Source organism: Drosophila virilis, chromosome 3 (assembly GCF_030788295.1).
Source record: "Drosophila virilis strain 15010-1051.87 chromosome 3, Dvir_AGI_RSII-ME, whole genome shotgun sequence".
Classification (NCBI taxonomy): Eukaryota; Metazoa; Arthropoda; class Insecta; order Diptera; family Drosophilidae; genus Drosophila; species Drosophila virilis.
The window spans coordinates 17,277,034-17,291,175 of NC_091545.1; the positions used below are offsets into that span (position 1 = coordinate 17,277,034).

At 38.0% G+C, this 14,142-nt stretch overlaps 2 protein-coding genes and 1 long non-coding RNA gene across 5 annotated transcripts; 2 read left to right on the forward strand and 1 right to left on the reverse strand.

Annotated features, from left to right (window-relative positions):
- Positions 1-1,354: 1,354 nt before the first annotated feature.
- Positions 1,355-8,126, forward strand: LOC138911116 (uncharacterized). Its single transcript, XR_011416447.1, has 3 exons — positions 1,355-1,748; positions 7,619-7,913; positions 7,984-8,126. It is a non-coding gene; the product is annotated as an uncharacterized lncRNA (long non-coding RNA).
- Positions 8,127-11,989: 3,863 nt separating this feature from the next.
- On the reverse strand, positions 11,990-13,485 carry LOC6623131 (uncharacterized). 3 transcript variants are annotated; one of them, XM_032434967.2, is made up of 5 exons: positions 13,231-13,485; positions 13,077-13,160; positions 12,521-12,988; positions 12,306-12,459; positions 11,990-12,236 (listed from the first exon to the last, which is right to left on the reverse strand). In XM_032434967.2, exons 3-5 carry the CDS (start codon positions 12,956-12,958, stop codon positions 12,046-12,048), a joined length of 783 nt encoding a protein of 260 aa, XP_032290858.1. In that variant the 5' UTR covers positions 12,959-12,988; positions 13,077-13,160; positions 13,231-13,485; the 3' UTR covers positions 11,990-12,045. The 3 variants fall into 3 exon arrangements, with proteins under 3 accessions (XP_032290858.1, XP_032290857.1, XP_002047747.2); XM_032434966.2 differs by having other exon boundaries at positions 12,521-13,010; XM_002047711.4 differs by having other exon boundaries at positions 12,521-13,010; positions 13,077-13,485.
- An 8-nt stretch (positions 13,486-13,493) lies between these two features.
- On the forward strand, positions 13,494-13,956 carry mRpL42 (mitochondrial ribosomal protein L42). The gene has a single exon (XM_002047712.4). It carries the CDS (start codon positions 13,514-13,516, stop codon positions 13,898-13,900), a length of 387 nt encoding a protein of 128 aa, XP_002047748.1. The 5' UTR covers positions 13,494-13,513; the 3' UTR covers positions 13,901-13,956.
- Positions 13,957-14,142: the final 186 nt, after the last annotated feature.

Consider the following 14,142-nt stretch of genomic DNA (forward strand, 5'->3'; position numbering starts at 1 on the left):
TTAAACTGCGTTTCCTTTGTTAAGCTAATGCTTTATAAATATTTACGAGGCAGCAGCTAAAAGCCTCAAAATCGTATACCATGTGCCATGTGATGCTCCAGTTAACAAAATGGCCAAGTACTTATGCTCAGTGCCCCACACTCCGTGCCCTCTGCAACGCTCGGCAGCTAATTTGTTGATCATTTTTCTTACCAGTGGGTGGCTGGCAATGACGTCTTTATGGATGCCAACCAACGGAGGCGGTTGCAACTATCGACAAAACTTTTTAGTGGCTTACCCAGACAATTTATGAGCTCCGTGCATTTATCTTGTAATTAAAAAATAGAATACCCTTTAAATGCTGATTTATATGCAAGCAGGACAACTTTCCCACCAGTGCTTAATGTTACATATTTTATGACTACAATTTTCGTATATACGCGACACGACTCTACTATGAAGGGGCGCTTATACTATATATACCCTTTATGAATGTCAATGTGTCAGTCAGTTTATTGTTGCACTGTGCGCGGCTCATCCCATTTGAACTTTAGTTAAAGTCCTTGATGTGCGTATACTGTATGCGACACATGTGCCTGAAACACCAACAGCCCATTCATGTGTGCGGCTTTTATGGCAGGGACCAAAGCTGTCACTTATTAGATATGCCATAAAAATGTACTTAGGCTTTTAGGGCCTGCAAAGCTGCTTAATTTTTAATTTTAATTCGAAAATTGTTCTGTTTCTCATTCAGTTTAAATAGACCAAAAACTGTGCAACCTCATCTGGTCATTCCAGATGTCATTTAATTGTGCTATAAATTGGACTGCATTTTATTTTAAGAACAAATTTACTGGCGAGTCGAGAAGAAAAATGCTTTGGCTTTCCCTTAACATGCAATCGCAGTAAATTTCATACACAGTACAAATACAGACACAGAAACAAAAACATGCAAGCCTCAAGCTGCTTACACTTGGCAGTGGCTGTGCTTCGCATTCCCTAAGCCTCAGACCATGAATAATTCATTCTTAAATAATTTCTGTATTTATTTTCTAACCATCATAAAACTTGTACGGCATATTTATAGCATTTAAATGCCTCAATATACCCAAAATCAAGACAATAATAGTCTCCAGCTCAAATATTTTCGACATGTTGATCAAGTACACATATTTACATAAGCCCCAGATCATGAATATTTCATTCAAAAATAAATTTCTAATTTTATGACTCAAATATTCTTCACTCGACCCTGTTGCTTTAGATCAAGAATATATAATTACTTATTATTATTACTTCCAGTTTATCCATTTACAGTGTACTTTTCGAAGTTGTAAGTGCTGAATATTTAATAAAAACATTTCATTTAGCCTCGAACAAATAAGGAATTCTCAGTTCAATTGGTAAAAATACTAAACAGCAAAAGTTTCAACAGCATCCAGTGCAGGGCCTCCAACCGCCAGCCATCCTCTGGTCATTGGGGCGTATAATTAAGAAAGTTTGCATACATCTAGGCGCACCGGATAAACCATCTCTTCGAATTAATTTCGACCAGAGGCGCAACGCACGCGCCAAACCTAACTTATAGGGGCAGCAAATTAATTTGCATTTGCCTTTAATGTAGCACAGCCTAAGCTGGCAACAGCCAGCACATTTGCCGACACAGTCGAAAGTGCAGAGCCTGCAGGACAATCAATTTACTTTTGTCTAACTGGAACAAAACCAACTGGCCATTCGACAAAAGTTTATATATTTATAGCTAACGGCAAGTAAGGCTAATGTTTGTTTCTATAATTTTTGACTTTCACTTTTCTCAAGCTACATAAAAGTTCAGCTATTTTTGTGTGTTGTGCTGAGCTAGTGAATTTTAAAAACTACTCTTCAAGGAAATCTTCTGCAGATTCTTCTGCCATTCTACTGCTTCTTCTTAACTATGTGGTTTAGGTACAGATATTTTATTAAATTTAGGTTAAATTTTTCTTGCTCTCTCCACTTCACATTATTTTATATCATTCTCTATACTTTGCTCTCTATCTCACTTAACATTCTTTTCTTTCATTTCTCGCTCTATCTCTCTCTCTCTTGTTAATCGATATCGATTCTTATCGAAGGCTTAAAAGCGGATAAGTTATCGATTAGCGGAAACAAACTTGTAATGCGCAGGCATTAGAAGGACCTGATCAAGAATATATATACTTTACGGGATTGCCGATGATACCTTCGCCCTGTTACATACTTTGGCACAAAACCATTATACCCCTTTTCCCATGTTCAATGGGTTAAGGGCACGAAAATTAGATCAAAATTAAATTCCTTATGATTGCTCTCATTTGCGGCTGTTTAAAACTTGCCCGAAGCTTAAATAGTTCTGCGTTGACGCTTTTATGTCACCGTAGAAAACAACTTTTTAATTTGCATATTTGAAATGTTGTTGAACAGCAGGTGACTGCAGCTGCTGCATCACCTGGTGCTCATTTAATCAGAACCCATCTGCACATAACGGTACAACAAGAAGCACTCCCACATCCAGGCACTGACAAACTACATGCGCTTAAAATTAAAAAAAAAAAACGAGGAAAGTGCGACTATGCTCAGCACGCCGAAGCCTTAATACCCTTATTAGCATAAAGCTGAATATGACAATAAGTTGGACTTGATAAGAGAAGAGTTAAGCGGGTAATTACAATCATTTGTATACTAGGTATATAATATAGTTGTCCGATCCGGAAGTTGTCAATAGCTTTAACAGCATGTTGATAAGACTTTAGGACTGGGAGAAGATTTTACACAGAATATTTATCAGGAATATATGCATGTTATGGATTCAGAGCTGTCTGCTGCAATGCGTAACAAATCACGCTACAAAATTATAATATCCTCTGGAAGAGTATAAAAAAACAACCAAAGCAGCAAACGACACACCAGCTGGCAAATGCTGATGTCAAATGGCAGGGTCCACAGTTCAGGTTCGGGCACACCAGAGTCGCGCTCTGCCCGGGACACAAAAACACAACATTGGCATGGAACTAATGAAAGCTGCAGGCACTGATATTACGGCAGCAAAAGCCCGCCCTAAATGCCGTGCCAAAGGGTTATTTACAAGAATAAATGTTTGCGTCTGGTTGTGGGTGCTATACAAGCAGATTTTTATATATAAACGAATATTCGTGTCTAACCATGAGAATGGCCGATGCCTGTTAGATATTGACTAGCTGCCTGAGTCTCTGGCATCCCACAGCCCGGGGGTTTCTTTTGACAAGAATATGGCGCATTTAACTTAAATTCTGGATGCGCTCTGCACGCTCTCCCGATTTCCAGGGGCGGACTTCTTGAGTTGGTCCAAATATTTGGGCCCTTCACAATACAATTCTAATTTAATTTATAAAAAAGCTGAAACTTTACAAGCTCAAAGGCTAGTTTTAATTCACATTTAAATAGAAAAACCTTAGAAAAATTAATAATAAAAAAATATATTTTAAAGCTGTTTAAGACGAGATCAAAGCTTGTTTCCCTTGTTTCATTTACTTACAATTATTTCCTCTTTTGTTTCATGTGAACTTCATTCTTTTATTTAACAATATTTAAGCTTGAATAGAGTAAGCAGGACATTTGAAGCAAATCGAAATATTTACAATACATTTTGGGCGCCCCTCAACAACTCAATTACGCTCCTGTTATTGACATTGCTTGGCCATGTTCATTTCGTTGACTTTCAGTTGGTATTTAAAGTTTATGACAGTTTGAAGCAATTTCTATCCGCTGTTGAGCTAACTTTTGGAACATTTTATGCTCAAAAATCTTGCAGAGCTTATCAACTTGGCGAGCTGCAAATAATAAGACCTTGATCGATTTGCAACTGGAACTTAAGTTAAGTTAAGCTGCTTAAAGTCGTCGGCACAACTGCCACAAGTAATATGAAGTCAACAAGGTAGACAATAAAAAGTTTACACAAACATTTTTATTGATAGCAAACAGATATTCATTTGTATATATGTATATTACTTTTTATGAAACCTAATGTGACACAAATTAACTTGACCGTTATCAAAAGGGTCACAACGGGTTGTTGGAGCAGCATAAATGCCAGCAAATGCCAATTATAATTATAGTTATAAATATGTAGGCGTCTTTGGATGCAACCCACATCAAATTGAACAACACTTAAGTGCTCAGTAGCTGGCCATTAACTAAATGTTTTTTAAAAAGGTGGGCTATAAAAAACCGCAGCGATAACCCACATAAAAATTGTAAAACTCTTGGCTAAATACATTTCAAATAGAGGCATCATTCTGGCTTGGTCTGAGCTTGCGATATATATATATACTCTCAAGGGATAACTTATGCTTACATAAAATAACGCCAATTAGATGCGTTTATCTTTGCCAAAAAACACAATTACAAATTATCAATTAATTGTTTGGGTTTCATCTTTGGAAACTCGGCTAAATTCTCTCGCTGATTCCAAGACAGATTTTATCTTTTCAATTTCAAGTAACAATAGGTTTTATTTCAATTCTTGTTCAATTTCTCACTTATTTTACGGCAATTGTCTGTGCTGCTGCTCCTGCTCCTGCTGCTCCTCCTGCTGATGATGATGCCATTACATCGAGTTTTCTATAAACCAGCTGCCAGCTACCCACGCTCCGCCCACTCTGACTCCAGCAGCCACTTGTGTACTGCAGCGTAAAATGCTCATGCGATTGCATTGTTTTCTTTGATTCAATTTAAGAATTGAATTTTTTGCTCAACCGAACCGATTCGAGTCAAGATTTTCAATTTATTGTTATCTATAGACGGCACCTTAAGCCAAGGAAGTTGTAAAAACAACAGCTTAACCAAAACCAAAAGAAAATTGGTTTAATATTGGCTTGTGCTAACATAAAATACTTTTGAACAATGCCCAGCACCAAAGCATAAACATTTGCTTTATCCAAACTTAGCTGGAAGATTTCAATGTTGTTAAATTGCATTGTTTCATCAAAAGTTTTCAAGATATTTTTCAGACAATTCAAGCTATTAGCCAAGGCTTAGGGCGGGCGGTTGGTTAGAAACATGGCCCGAAACAGCGAACATTTCGTTTGATTTGGCCACATTTCACACGATTTACTTATGTATGTTTTCTCTAAGCGCCAAATGCAGCTGTTCATTTATCAAATTGTCGTCGTCATTAAATGGCAATTAGTCTGGGCCAGCAAGAGCCAAGAGAGTAGCTGATTGGGGATTTGTATCTGTCGTATGCGGAGGGGGAGACGGCAACATCAATAGTCAGCGCAAACTTTTAAGCGGAAACACGCGTCTCTTTTTGCCAGCTGAACTTTGACATTATTGACAGCCCCGCTGCACCCACTCTCATGCTCAACGAGTGCTTTCGGGAAATGAGTAAAACTCAAATTGACTTAAGCGCAGCTTTGCCAGAACCCACCGTCCATTAGCTATGTCTAAGACAGAGTCCAGGACTTGGGCGACCAGTCATTGACACTCTTTAATTTTGTTTGTTGTTTTTAGATTTTTTCTTTACTTTCGTGTTGTTGCTGTTGTTGCTACTTTGGCAACTCTCATTGAGCGAAAAACAGCGCTGCGCTTAAGTCAATCCAGCTTAGCTGATTGCCCCGCCAAAACCCTTCTCCTGAACTGTCAAAACTGTTAAAGTCGAAGCCATTTGCTTTGCCTGCAGCAACCAGAAATATTTTTTGCTCGACTAAATGGCCAAAGGCGGGGTACCTCCCCCGCACACAAGGGTATTTAGCAGCCAAAACATTTACGTGGAATTTAAATTTGCTAATATGCCCGTTGCCATATTCCAGAAACGCCTAGTTTTGACTCTCTAAGTGGCCACAGACGTGCACCTTTCTGGCAAGCTACACTTAAGCAGGCCACATAAAGTGCTTGAAAAATACAGTCAATAAGCCAGCTGCATGTTTCTCATGCACGCCAACAACACACTCACACAGCCACACACGCACACACACACACACACACACACAAACACGCAGCTAGCGAAGTACAATAAAAATAAGTAAGAATGGGGGCACCCTGAACCCACCCGCCGAGCTGCCGTTACAAACATTCTAACTTCCTCACATACACACACGCAAACACACACACACACACACACGAATGAGAACAAGCACGCACGCCGTTCGCTGCGCAGTTACCGCGCTGTGGCTATGCTTCCTCTTCTCCCCCACCCCTCGCCATATGAAATGAGTTCTTGCTTAACTTCGGTCTTTGTAGTCCGATCTTTATGAAATTTTCAGCGCTTAAATATGGCATACAAAAGATTTAATATACCAAAGCGCAAGTGTTTTGCTGCATATGTATGACCGCACATATCAAGTCTCTAAGCGTCTGCACAAAACCAGCACACCCTAATACATTTTTAATTGGTACAGGGTATAATAAAAGTAAGTAAGTTAGTTGGTGGGCGGAATTGTATGGCGGTTGCATTGCTGCGTATTTCCGCCGGATTATGAGCACTTTTTGTTGCATTGTCGAAGTTGAACAACAAATTTTTCTAGCAATGGAAACGTGAGCGTACTTCATGTTCTTGATATGACTCAATTCATTCGAATGACTATGAAATCAATTTCAATGGTAACTCAACCAAACACTTGCCAACGAGTAAGCTTGAAGTGAGTATTTGTAGTATCCGAACGTACTGAGCTTACCACGACAGCTCATAACAGCTTATATCAAGCGTAAAGAGTCTACTCGGTTATTGGGTTGTGGACTTTAAGGCTGAAGGATAGACTTTCAAACTGTAACTAAATTCTTGAAAGCCTATAAGAGCTGATCACACCTGTATCACAATCATGAAATAGGGAACAATTGGAATGCATTACCAAAAACACTTGCATGTTTATTAAAAATAATGGTTTTATACTCGTGCTCTAACAGTTAATTAAAGTCATTTAGCCCATTGCATGTACACAACTAGCAAATTGTGCTTAAACCATTTGAGAATTATAGGCACAGCACGTATAAATGTTGTAGGCATCGTTGGAAGTCTCTTTATGTTTACTTTTATGATATCTCATTATGCATGCTGTCGTTCCATGATAATAGTTTGTAACAATCATTCGGTTTACATGACGCAAACTTCCTTTGCCTTAACACTAACTACAACTGCTTATAAAGTGAACCGATTTCGCACACTCACACACACACACACACACACACAGACGCACACACAGTTTTTCACACCAGACGTGACCATTTACATGGCTGCCAACGAGTTGGCTGTGCGATATTATTGTTTTTGTTGCTGGGGCTTACCAGTCAAGTTTGTATTATTCCGTGTTTATGCCAAACTCTTGTGGGTCCGCAATTTAGCAAAATAAACTTGGCTACTGTCTTGTTTGCCATGCAGTTTTCCTTCCGTTTCCACAGCCAGGTTGGCGCTGGTGTGTCTGTGTGTGTGTGTGTGTGTGTGCGTGGAGGGCGGTTGCAACTGCAGCTGCACTTTTGAAATGCCAGCGGTGCGTGGGCCGAACGGAAATGCGTCAATGCCAAGGCTGACAAAGGTTATGGGCCACCACAGCATTCCAATCGACATTTTTGGCAATAGCTGGGAGCATTTTTTATGGGTTCTTTTGTCGATTTATGCAGCAGTGTTTTTTTTTTTTGTCTTTTTATAAAGCGCAATTTGTCAGCCCGAACTGCCGGACGATAAAACACAAATCGTTCGACTGGCATACAAAAATTATTTGGATAATGGAGCATAACAAAAACAGATGAGAATGGGTGGGAAAAAAAGGACGACTCCAAGAAATAAACTAACATGGAAAACATATTCGGATTGTTGTTATATCGGAGCGGAGTTGATGACGTGACCAACAAATCGTAAATTCGATAAAGGAAATTAGAAGGGAAAGGCATTCAAATTGAACGACATCGCAAAACAAAATCGAAGCAAAAACAAATGATGCACAGTGGTAAAAAAGTCTAGATTTGAGCTACAAATAAATAAAGAGTTCACCGTTCGAACAAATGTTTTCCCCTTAGATTCGGTTCCCGAACTAGTTTTGCATTAAGAAAGGAACCAGTCAATTCATATCTAAATAATTTTCTGACCAATGTCTAAACTTTGTTGAATTATTTTATATTTTGAAGCAAACCATTCCTTATTTTATTTAAAGTAAAGTTTGCTCCAGCTAAGACTGTGTCTATACTTCATTTACTTGGAGGTTTCATTATTACGGATTTGAACTGGTTCAGTTGGAACCAAATAAAAACAGGGTCGTATTGCATGAAAAATGAGAATCGCAAAGAAGTCTTCGCTATGGTATAAAATTAACCTTAACTTAAGTTAGTTAATTTTTTTTACTGAAGTTTAATTAAAAAAATAATAATAGTTAATAATTATTTTCATTTATATTTTTGAAATATGATATGGGGTTAACCTTAACTTAATTCTTGAATAAAAAATTAAATTATATTTTAATGACTAGTATACTATACTTACTAAGTTTAAGTATTGACGCTGCAACTTATATTCAATACCATTCAAGGCCAAACCATTTGAAAATTCAATCAAAATTCATAGATCAACCACTGTGCGCCCTTTGGAGTGGCTCAAATTCATACTATATATGTATATATATATATGCATATAGCATACATATATATATATATATATGTATGGCATATGTGTGCATGTTTGTGTAGATTTGTGTGTGTGTGCACATTGGAATTTAATTCAGCTATGAAAAGGAAATTTCACACATTCGATTGAGTATAACGACTATGTGGGGAGTATGTGTCTGATTTGAATGGGGCTTTGGCGTGCAAATCGGCACAAGTCTTTATCGAAATTGAAAAGATACAACTTGGACGTCGTATCTGTAATTTGTTGTTTTGTTTGTGTATTTATATCGGTCTCTGTTCGACAAGGGATTTTCGGCAATTTGTGGCAAGCAAAGCCATAAATTGATTAGCTTAAATTTATATATTTCGATTAACGATGCTACGACATAGGTCTAACAAAACAACAAGTCACGTACATTATGAACCAGCTAAATAATTTAACTTTTATCGAATATTAATCATACGCAGCGTGCCACAACCAGTTCAATTGTAAACCAAACAATGTTAATTCCATTGGCGAACAATTGAGAACTAGCAAAACCTAATTTATGCCATGCATCAAAACTTGCTTAGATCAGAAACCATGGCAATTAAAAATTTATTTGTTAAAAAAAAAAGACGCTGACAATGTGAAAATGAAATGCAGCAAGCGTTTAACACTCGGCTGCATAATTAGCCAGAACAGAGCCTGAGCAGAACTTTGACAAGCGGACGGTCGCTGGCAGCTATGAAAAAATTGCGGAAAAACCTAAAGTAAAAGCTGTTCCAAATTTCGCTTTAGCTTTTCAGAAACTGTCAAATTTTCTACAAATATTTATAGTAGAGAAAATATAAGTATAAGTACAAGTAATATAAGTATAATCAGATTTGATCAGCAATTTGTCTCGATAATTTTTCAAAAATCAATTACATAATTTTCTATGCAATTTGAAATGAGGCGGAATTAAGCCATTGACCATAAAACAATTCGCTCTCATTTACCGCGAATATTTTTCAAAATATATGCCCAAATTAATTTCTTAATTAACCTGAAGGCCTAATTCGCACTGGGTTTACTTTTGCATATTTCAATTCAAATAAGCAAATAAATTATAAATGAAATTCAAACGAATTGTATCTTAATTTGTTGATACAGCATTTAAATAAATATCTATTTGGTCACGAGGTGTTTAATGCATGTAGGATGACATTCAACACCCTAATAAGTATATATATATATATATTCTAAAGCCTTATTAAAGGTCAATTTCTGTGCAGCCAATCTGTCAGCCTTCGGGCAATCTTGATAAATGTGGTTCCTCGTTGCAGTCACATTTACTTATAGATATCTTCAATAAAGGCAACCTTTTATGCACGACTTTAGAGTGTCCTCCATCAGGGAGGAAATTCAAAATTTAACGCTCCCCACCGCATCAGCCTGGAATGCCATAGCAACCAATTAGCGATGAACTTGCTCGACAACAGCATGCAAAGCACGCCGACTCAAGTGGAGGCAACCGCTGGAACTACCCCGCCCTATTCCAGACCTGTGCGGGTTAACCAGGCTGTTTACAAACAACTGTTCTGTTTTTGAAAAGAGAACTCAAATTTACTCATTATCGTTATTATCATGGCAAATAAAAGAGAGCCAAAATTGGCTGAGTACTAACTCAAACGAAGCGACAGGAAATCACAGTGAAATATCGAATTAGTTCCGCAAGGGTATTGAATATTCGGTGCTTCGCAGATAAATAATCTGTTTCTTTTGCTTTTTTTCTTTAAATTTTTTATGTTTTTTCCTGCATGACCATTAAAGCCAACTGGTGTTGCAATCATAAACGAATGAAAACTATTTAATTAAAAGCCTGTTGGCTGTAGCACTCACAAAGTGCATTGCATAAAGGACATTCGCATTGCTTTTGGGAACAGTAGAGACAAGGTATAAGGGACACTGGTCGTTAAATTTAACAGCTTTGGTAATTACAAAATGGTTTGCTTACGGTGGCTCAATATATGCGCCGAGCTTAGGTAAGTAGCGGGCGTATTCGTAATAACACACACCTAAAAAGCACACACACACGCATAGACACACACACACACCTACACACACATAGTAACACCTACGGATTGCCTTACAGATTTTATTGAGACATTATCAGGCAAAACAAATGGGGGACAATTTGCAGCTATGGTGCCGACTTTTATGGCCGGCAACATCCACAGAAAGGCGTTACGGAATGGCCAAAGGGGGCGTGGAGCATGAACATAGTTTTGCCCGAAGCTTTTCCATATATATAATAAATTGCGTTGGCAATGTATGCATGAGCGATAACCGTGCGTATACGCAACGTATTCTCGACATTTCGTCGTTTCAGGCCATTCGGCGTGTTTTTGTGCCATTTTTATGGCTCATAACCAACAACATCGGCATGCGAATGACAGATATTTGTTTTGTTGTCTCGATCCGAGCCCACGGCTATGTCAATGACTAGATAAAACTGCAGGCTATTAATACGCCTCGCCTGCCCAATTAATTGAGCTGTAGAATGCAAATTAAATAAAAATCAAAATACCTAATAACTTTGCCCCAATAAACCATATCTATATTTGCCCTGCTTGCCCGGCGACTCATTGGATGGCCTGTTGACACGGACGTAGACCGAAAAAAAAAAATAATAATAATAATAAAACATTAATGAATGTGTGCCGCAGGCAAACAATGTATACCGCTGCTATATTGGTGCTTAAAGGCGGCGGATAAGCGTAGTGTAAGATTGGCAGCATATTTTGCACAAGCAGAAAGCAAGCAACAGCCTGAGTGATGGCCCAAGTGGATGCTAGTCCTACTAGGACCCAGAGCCAGCCCAGGCGACATTTTGTGTTTATTCAAAATAAATTTGAAGCACTTAATAAAATATTAACAGCAAGCTCAAGGAAGGCAACGCCGACAGCCAAGTGACGTTACGTACGGAGAACAGCTTTGAACGTGCTGCAAAAGAGCTGAAAAGTCAAAATTTCAAGTACCTTGACACTGTGTGGGCAAAGAATGTTGATATTTGACACATTGACAGGCATTTCAGAGGGATGCGAGCTTGTTGTTGTATACTGATTGCCCTTTAGAATGAAGCAATTTGTTCAAGATATTACTTAAGCTGCGGCTATTGACACTTTTAGCCTTCATTAAATTGAGCACTGTGTTTAATCACACAAGACAATTTAAATTTAGCGCTTTATTTAGCAGCGGCATTTCGATAAATGATAGTTATCGATTCATATGACTGTTAGTTAACATCAACACTGAGAGAATGCAGTAAAAGCTAAATGTACATCATGTTTCAATGATCTTAAATTCATAATGGACAAACGGTATGCATACATATATCAAATGTATATACATACCAAATGGAAATAATGTGCCTCCATTTGAAAAATAAAAAAAAACTAATTAAAATTAAACACTTACATATGTATTGTGATTACAAATATACAGATGCCTGTTGCTCATTCCATTTTTTCTTTACATTCATTCGTGTCATTATCTTGATTATTGCTCTCGGCGATTTCGCCATTTAATCTTTTTAGCTTTCTCGCCTCAGATACAGCCTTATAGACACGATTTTTGGCTTTCTGAAAAGCCATGCGAGCATCCTTTCTATAATCATCAAACGTATAACCTTCCGTTCTCTGAGACTCTGTAGAAAAGCGCATGTGCTAGCATATTAAACAATACTTAAAAATGGAACACAATACTTATTACTTACCATATAACGCTGTGTTCAGGTTAATATAACTGCTTAAACCAGCTTTCGAACTGTGCCCTCCGTAGTTCATCTCCATCAACAGCTTCTGATCAATGATGCGACCAATATTTTTAACGATTCCACTTGGACTTAGCAGATTTTTAAATAGCTCTGTCTGAAAGTTAAGTAAAACTGGATTAGTATAAAAAATAGAAAGTTGCACACATATTACGCACATATTTCTCCATATCGTTAGCTATTTTCAGATCAATTGCTTCCAATGCTTCCTTATGCTTTACGGGAAAATCGTTTGGTTTTGTCACCGACTTCATGTTTTCACATATTTTATCAACTCGTGCTAATATTTTTGTATTTATATTAAGCAGGAAATCCACTTTGCGCTCGAGGCTGCTCAAACGATCGTTGAAATTGTGATGTTCATTTGGACCCATGTCCATCGGATACAAACGCTGCATTTTTTGCTGTTCATCAACCAAATCTTGACTGTCAACCATACCGAATATATCATCGTCTGGCGTTGGCAACATATCAGGACATATTACTTCATCCTTCACGGAAATGTTCATGTCAATGCCGAGTGGATCATCAAAGCCAATAAATTCCTTCTTTGCCTTTTCCGCCGAACGGCGGGCATTGCGGCCGCGGCCACTCATACTTTGGCTCTTAAAATATACGTTGCCTTCCTTTTGAAAGGAAATATTTGATCTAAATGTTAATGAGGAATGTTTATAACCAATTCTGCCAATTCATGGTCAAGATATAAGCACTTACAATGTGATGCGATTTGAGACCCAAGTCTCACTTGGTTTGGCCCGCAGTGGCTTCCTATGTGAATGATGTCCTTTCTGACGTTTCCTTAGTTTTATTTTTTGCATGTCGTATTAGCAAATTATTGTTAAATTTTGTCTATAAACAAGAGACTTACTGACGACAGATGCCTCAGGCTGCCCCAACATGATGCATTATTTGGCATTGTACGATGCTTCTACTGTTAGAGTATGCATTTAAAGCTATCAACAAGTTGTATGGGTCTATTTGTACACAATTTATCAGTTTTTTAAATGTATTGTATAAATAATTAAAATTGTTTGCGCGTATTTTGTATTGCCGAGGTTTACAGCTGTTGCCAGTCGTCCGATAGATTGCGGCGGCTGGTCGATATTTCTTAATCAGATTTTCTGTACGATGGTCTGGTCACACTTGTGAAAATGATGTCCGCACGTTTATATTCTACCTGTCGTTTATTTTCAACAAATTTTCCAATAAATGCTGTAACCAAGAACGCCGTGGGTGGAAAAACACTTGTTGACAGTGTGGCAGTGACCAGAAATGGCAAAACAATTGTTGCCTGGCATCCAGACACTCCGTTCCCCTACGAGCATACAAAACCTCTGCCAACGATTGTCGAGAACCAAACATCCGAAGTAATTAAGGAGGCTGCGCTGAAAACGGCAATGAATGCGTTTAAAAACAAACATCCAGAGGTGGCACGCCAGGAGCTAATGAGGTTGACACATACTACAAAGCATCGTTGGTTCCCGCGGGCACGTGACAAGAAGGCCAAAAAGACGCCCATGGACCGGCCTTACTTATAAATACAAGATTACATAAGCGCGCTTTATAGGCAATAAAATTATGTTTATAAATTAAACGTACTTTGGTCTTTTTAATAAAAATAGGCTTAACAAAACACACTGCCGGCTTGTATTTACACATTCTGTCACATATTACCCATTTTAACAGTGAATATCTTATTAAAAACATGAGTAAATAAAACAAAAACAAGAACAGCTGTTTGCGAGCATTTTCTAATTGCTTCATTAACAGTACCAATTTG

Bases quoted from the DNA above. Each gene is read 5' to 3' on its own strand.
- LOC6623131 (XM_002047711.4), bottom strand. From the start codon at position 13,180: ATGCAAAAAATAAAACTAAGGAAACGTCAGAAAGGACATCATTCACAT. The intron at 12,460-12,520 runs GTGCGTAATATG...CTTAACTTTCAG, and splicing joins CTAACGATATGGAGAAATAT to ACAGAGCTATTTAAAAATCT. The intron at 12,237-12,305 runs GTAAGTAATAAG...GCTTTTCTACAG, and splicing joins CCTGAACACAGCGTTATATG to AGTCTCAGAGAACGGAAGGT.
- mRpL42 (XM_002047712.4), top strand. From the start codon at position 13,514: ATGATGTCCGCACGTTTATATTCTACCTGTCGTTTATTTTCAACAAAT.